General features: G+C 27.5%; 1 protein-coding gene across 1 annotated transcript; it reads right to left on the bottom strand.

Moving 5' to 3' along the window:
* Nucleotides 1-3029: 3029 nt before the first annotated feature.
* On the bottom strand, nucleotides 3030-6321 carry Ras64b (ras-like protein 2). The gene is made up of 4 exons (XM_072018666.1): nucleotides 5797-6321; nucleotides 4197-4284; nucleotides 3695-3906; nucleotides 3030-3607 (listed from the first exon to the last, which is right to left on the bottom strand). Exons 1-4 carry the CDS (start codon nucleotides 5899-5901, stop codon nucleotides 3413-3415), a joined length of 600 nt encoding a protein of 199 aa, XP_071874767.1. The 5' UTR covers nucleotides 5902-6321; the 3' UTR covers nucleotides 3030-3412.
* Nucleotides 6322-7059: the final 738 nt, after the last annotated feature.

Below are 7059 nucleotides of genomic sequence, written 5' to 3'. Positions count from 1 at the left end.
CCGGTTCTCACCTTTATTCGAACCAACACCGAGCCAAGCTTGACCACCATACGTTATAGCCAATATATTTTCCAGTGGGCCAAGCTAAGATATCGGGGAGATTCTTTCTTCTCTCTGCTCTCTCCCCCTACTGTACAGATGTGGTTGCTTTTGTACATCTTCTTTCTACCAACGAACGTTCTTTCAGTCCGTTTTTACTGGTCATCTCCTTCTGCTCGGTCGGTATTGCTCCTTTTTTTCCCTCTCGCGCTCCCTTCTTTACCCTCCTCCTTAATCGTTATCCTGCAGGTTGCTTATCACTTTTTATTTGAAAATGCGCGCTGCTATTTTTAACCTGGGCATTCTTCTTCCTCGCAATCTTGTTTCTTCCCAGCTCGTCTTTCTTCTTACCGAGAAGTCCCGACGCTGTTCTCTTCTCTTTGGGCAAATAAAAATGTACTGCCGAGATCCTTGTATATAAATCTTTCTTTTCATTTTATACAGTAGTTACAAAAAGTATTTTAAATTTATCAATTAATTAATTAGGTACAAGTGGATTACATTTTGTATTATTTAGTGGTACGTTTCATGTGACAGCGAAAATTTGATGATTATGAAAATTGAATGAACATTCTGATAAAAAAATGATTCATTGGAAAATAAGGTTATTTGCTAATTTTTTCTTTTTTCTTTTTATGTAGCCATTGTACTTCGTTTTATCTTTTCTTCTTAATAACGATACGGTACTATAATAATTTTTACGGACCATAAAAAATGTTGTTTGACTTAAATACCGCAAATATCGTCTTTTGCTAGATATTACATACAATGATTCACGAAAATGTATGAACACTTATCGCAAAAAACTTTTATGTATACATGCGTAACATGTAACTTTATATAATATTTTGAGATTTCATTAATACTGTATTGAGTTATATTGATTAAATTTGAGCCATCTTAAACAAATAATAAATTGTAAAGATGGTTCCAGTGAATGTTAGAACTTATTAATATAATGGATAATTGATTACATACGTTTGTGATCTGTGCGATTTGTACAAAATATATATACTTAAACTAAACGTTTTGTAATCTTTTCAAATTTTTTTTCAGATGCTATCGATATAATCATGACAGTTGAGTCTCATTACAGTATTGATGAAATTTCAAAATGTTTTATAAAAAATTTCTTTCATGAGCTACTGTTTTAATGTTATCGTGTAAAACGAAATTGTTTACATAATTATTACAATAATTGCCGGTTTTTTTTTCTTGTCTGTATATATTTCCCGTTGTACGCTGTCCATAGACGTACATTGACGTGTGAGAAACTTATTAACGTCTAAACGTAAAATCTGTTTTCGCTTCAGGTGTTTTTTGTAAAATGAAAGTTGTACACGTAACGTCATTTAACGAAACGGAATAAAAATAAATGTATTCTATATAGCGCCGTTCATTCATGTGAGTGTGTAATGGGATGCGAAAAGAAATTAAAAATTCGTAATAACAGTTATATTTATTGCTGATGTTAGTATAGCTGGAAGTAATTGAGCGGATTCAATATTAGCCTGGTCTGGTTAAGAATAGCCACGATGGGAATCCCGTTTGACCACCTTGCGTGCCAGTTGCTTACTGACTAAATTAGGGTGAATGTTCCGTTGTGTAAAACTTATCGTTATTATTTCTTTTATCGAATAACAATATTAGATTGTCCGATTTTATTGTATTGATAATAGAGCTGTATTAATAACGTGAACGTGAAATATAACCTAATCGAGTAATAAAATTGCAATCTATAAATACATGGTACATATATGTAATTGTTTAATTTCCTTTTTCTCTATATATCTAATTTTTTGCATATTTTCTGTATAGAAATTGTTTTTAAGGTAAAATATTCTTGCAAAATCTATTATGCAAAAATAATAATTCGGAAAACGCTATTATTATCAGAGAAGGTTAAGGAATAAAAGTCTTGTAAAAACTCGTTCGAATGTGATCGAAGTTGATTTCAGTTGACTAATAAATTATTTATTTTTTAATTGTATTTGTACTCTTAAAAAGAAATTATTTGAATGCTAATATATTTTATATTTATTATATAATCAATTCATAATAATAATAGTAGATTTATAAAATGATTAATGAAATTTATTATTTACGATATTTAACTGTAGATATCCAACAAATTATAATTACTTAGTTTATAACGTTTTTATTAATTTTTTGTTACAATTTCTGTGTAAGAATGAATACAATTATCTATTTTTGTATTACTATCTATTAGATGTTAATGAACACATACTAAACTTATATATCAGTTACGTGTAAAAGTTTGTTACAAATACATTACAGTTTACAAAAATAAATATAATTTTTGTATTTTATATTAGCCTTGGAATTTTTATATTTGTATAAAATAATTAACTTTGATATATTATTACAATATAGTGATTAATGGCATATGAATATATTTTAATTGTACATGTATTTAGTATAAAAAAATATAGATATATTGAGTACACAATTAATAATCATAACAGCAAACACGAAATTGTTTATAATAACTTAATTTCTATTATTTTAAGAGTAAAAACAATTTTTTACATAACACTAGAAAAATTATGGCAAAAATATATAAATAAACAAGTTCGATTAATTTAATGAACTGTTTTATGAACACATCAAAATATCATAAACTTTCTTAAACTTTACTTGCAGCAATCATGATAGAAAAATTAAATAATGACTATAAAATAACTAAAATTGTGTTAAATCAAAGAAATTATTAAAAATTTCACATTAGAGTTGTTATTAGTCTCACTCTTTGTTAGAATCTTATTACACTATATTAAATGATAATTAATACATATAATAAATATATACATGCATATTTACAAATAAATATTTTAAATAATATTATACTTTGTTTTGAAAACCGTCATATAAATTCAATATATAGGGATATATGTGATCCATGATAGTATTAAATATATTAATATATTTGATATAAAACTTACATTGCTACTAATATACTTCTAATAAAATACGTCAAGTTATTTTTATTTCTTATACAATTAAAATTACACGATTTGTGAACTTTGTTATTACACTACACATTTCATAAATACCATTGTATTAATTCGTTTTAGAAGTGAGTACAAAGTATTTGTAGCATACTCAAAAATATTATATTTGCTTAAAGCACTCTTTGATTCAAGCTGAGTGTATAAATTTCAAGTTAAAGTAATCTAAGTGTTATTTTCAAAAGCAGTTCAACAATCCCTTGTTTCAGATTTCAAATTCCTATTTCAACTTAATTATAAATAATAATCCTTATGATTTGATTAATTCCACAATTTCGATTGATTCAACCCTTTTGTACCATTTTATTAGCACAAAAATAAGTTGATTAAGAACACATTAGGCATTACAACATACAACATTTTTTTTTGTTTTTTTTATAGTTTAATTCAAGCGGTGGTCTTTCAGATAACTGAAACTTTCTGACAATTCTTACTAATTCGTGAAAGGCTTGGTCAACATTCATTCTTAATTTTGCACTACATTCAATATATGGAATTTTCAATCGACGAGCTCTATTTTGTGCCTCTTCAATTTGAACCTATATATATAAAACAGTGAATATTAATATATTAATATATTGATATAATGTTCTTTATATTAGATTTTTTATATTTTATTTACTTACAACTCTATAATAATCCAAATCAGCTTTGTTGCCAACCATAAGCATGGGAAATTCTTCTCTATCCTTTACTCTAAGTATCTGCCTATGGAATTTTAATATTTCATCGAAAGATGAAAGCTCAGTTATCGAAAATACAAGTAGAAACCCTTCACCACTTCTCATATACTGTTCTCGCATTGCACTAAATTCTTCTTGACCTGCTGTATCTAATACTAAAATTACATAAATATTACTAGTTTTATTATTCAAAACGTTCTACAATATATATGTAGTATTGTTTTTAATGTTTATAAACTGACCATTCTAACTTTTTCATAAAATATTCATTCTAAAATTGAATAAATAAGGAATTATACTCTTACAATAACAAACCCATGATTCATTATGGAACTGCATGAAAATTAATATAAAATAAGTTATAGAAGTTATTACAATTGTATTATATAAATAAATATGAAACGATAATTAATATATAGCGTCTCACTATTATCAGTTTACTCACTATCGAGTTTCGCAGGTATATCGTCGATAACGCACTGTTTGGTATAAGAATCTTCGATTGTTGGATCATAATCGGTTACAAAATAGCTCTGAAAAATATTAGTGAAATTAGTACAAAATAATAATCAAAAGCTTATTATAAATAATAATAAAACATTATTGTGCAAGTAAATCTATCGTATATATATAAAATAATTTATTGTGACTATAAAGAATACAACTTAAAAAATTATAATTTATACAAATTTAAATATATAATATCTTAAATTATTACTTTAAAGTACATACAAAACAATCTTTATTGCGTATTACTATATATGTATATCAAAATAATATATTATGCGAGTATTATAATATTACGTGGCTATTATCAACACCTTATCCCCAGTTATATATGACATAATCGATGATAAAAGTAGGCTTGTTCCTTTTTTTAGTATCCAGTGCAAGCGTAATTACGAAAATGTTCATATGCGAAATACAACAGCCCAATTGTTTACCTCGACATATCAACATTATTTATGAAATATTTCTAATATAATTTATTATAATTCATTATTCGTTTCATTATTCCTTTATTTGAATTGATCGCGAATGACGTAGGATGTAGGACGCATGGAAACGAATCCGATTGACAAATCTAATATGCATAATGTATATAAATGTCATAAATACAGGATGTTACGGTAATTATGGTACATAGAAATTTTCGAATTTCATTTTTCTGGAAACGCAGTGTCCTATGAAAAAATTTTATTCTAAAGTTTTATTTTCGACTTATTTTCATGTGTAAAATAACCTCCTGTTAATTATTTGCTCTTGTCCAGTTCGGTATTGATCAAGTTTAAGTATAATTAGCAAACTTTTAAACTCTCTTTTCTCGAAAACGAAATGTCATATGGAAAATTTTTATTGTATATTTTCGACTTATTTTTTCACATAGAATCGCCATTTTGTCGATGACTACTGCGACACCCTGTATATACATCATATATACCATTTATACATACATGTACGAAAGTATCGAAAATGTTTGAAAATTTATTTTATAAATATATTATGTGCATTAGAACTGTAATGAGACTAGTGTGGTTATAATAGTCACATTTGAAACCAATCCGAAAATGTATATAGAAGTTCCAAGACATTTATTGCAATATACACTTATCGTTGGTGAAAAATTAAAATATAGCATGGATGTAGTTTTACACATACAACTAGTACCAAAAATTGTCTCACTAAATATTGTAACTTATTAATGTATTGAATAATTGATTTTGAATTGAGTAATTAATACTTTGGCAATATTTACGAAGTATATATTCCTAATAAGTATTAATGTAACTTTTATATACATTTTCAAATCCGTTTCAAATTTTACCATTATAATCACGATAATCGTGTCTCGTTACAGTGTTGAGATTTCAAAATATTTTGTATAATATATACATGCAAAGTTTCTAGGAGTAATCCACTACTTTCGTGAGCCACTGTATGTATTAAGAGTACACAAGCACAAATGATACGCACGGCTACATATACGTCTATACGTACACCCACGTACGTATTTGCTACACCTATTGGCCATAAAAAGTACTCACTTGAATGAATTGTATCGTGATCGCAGATTTTCCGACGCCACCCGCGCCAACGACGACGAGCTTGTATGTCTGCGCATAGCTTTGTTTGTCACCGAGCTTCGACATTTTTCATATGATCGACGAATTGTGGAAATTTCAGAGGAATACTGGACACATATTGAAAACGGCACGGTGAAACGTAGAAAAATACAAAATCGAGGCGCATTCACATGCAAGCACGTACTACTGCGTTCTTCTTAGTACGAGAAAAGCCCAGTATAGCGGATCCTGGACATTTCCTTACTAGTAGTGTATAGTCGAGAACTTAAACGTGACTAAACATCATAAGTCGCTCCTGTAAACGCGAATTTACTAAAAACCCGAGCTAACGAATGAAACGAGAGAGACACTAAAAAAAGTATCCCCCACCTTGTGTATTTGTACTTACACATGCATACGTTATACCATATCGTGCTATTTCGATTGATTGCGCAGTCGCTATTACAATACCGCCCTCTTATACGCTTATGCCTACCTGATGTTGTAAAGTAAACGATTTCAAAATCACTCGGTTTTTACGCGATATCGAATGCATGATAATCTCACCGTGCTACATTGTTTCTAGGAACAATCGACTTTTTTTCCAATTGCTTAGCTCGAGATATAAGAAAAAATCTTTATCTGTAAAGAAATTTAATTTGTTCTCTTGATGTAATTTATTATTATCACAACAAAATATTTGCCATCTCCTATTTAAAAATTTTACTAATTAATTTATACGAGTCATAATTTATAAGATTTTGAATTAATAAAAAAAAAATTACGCCACCGTTGTTCAATTTAATTCCTCTTTCATCCATAAACATTCTTTCTTTTCATATGTTCGAAAAAAAAGTAATTCGTAATCAACTTAAAAGTTATAATAAACAAAAAACATAAATCAAAATTATTCGATAGTACAATAATAAATGTATATCAAAATATTTTTCAATAATTGTAACATAAAAGACATACTAAAAGATATAATATTATATTGTAAAAGCATTAATATTAAATTGTTATTGTTAATCCAATTGTCAATCAATCCAATATAGACTTATACTAAAAGTTTTATTAAACAGGAATAAATCATTAATATCGATATTTTTTACATCTGGTTTATTACTGAACTCTCTTAAATAGCATTGCTGTTTGACTTCAAGTATAGATATTTAAGCTCTGTTATTATTTAACAATGATTCAATCATACGGAACCAAATAAAATAAAATATTTCATCCTCAAAT

Source organism: Bombus fervidus, chromosome 15 (assembly GCF_041682495.2).
Source record: "Bombus fervidus isolate BK054 chromosome 15, iyBomFerv1, whole genome shotgun sequence".
NCBI lineage: Eukaryota > Metazoa > Arthropoda > Insecta > Hymenoptera > Apidae > Bombus > Bombus fervidus.
This window is presented reverse-complemented; position numbering and strand designations above follow the sequence as displayed.

Bases quoted from the DNA above. Each gene is read 5' to 3' on its own strand.
- Ras64b (XM_072018666.1), bottom strand. From the start codon at position 5,901: ATGTCGAAGCTCGGTGACAAACAAAGCTATGCGCAGACATACAAGCTC. The intron at 4,285-5,796 runs GTGAGTACTTTT...AATATTTTTCAG, and splicing joins TCACGATACAATTCATTCAA to AGCTATTTTGTAACCGATTA. The intron at 3,608-3,694 runs GTAAGTAAATAA...TTATATATATAG, and splicing joins ATTTGGATTATTATAGAGTT to GTTCAAATTGAAGAGGCACA.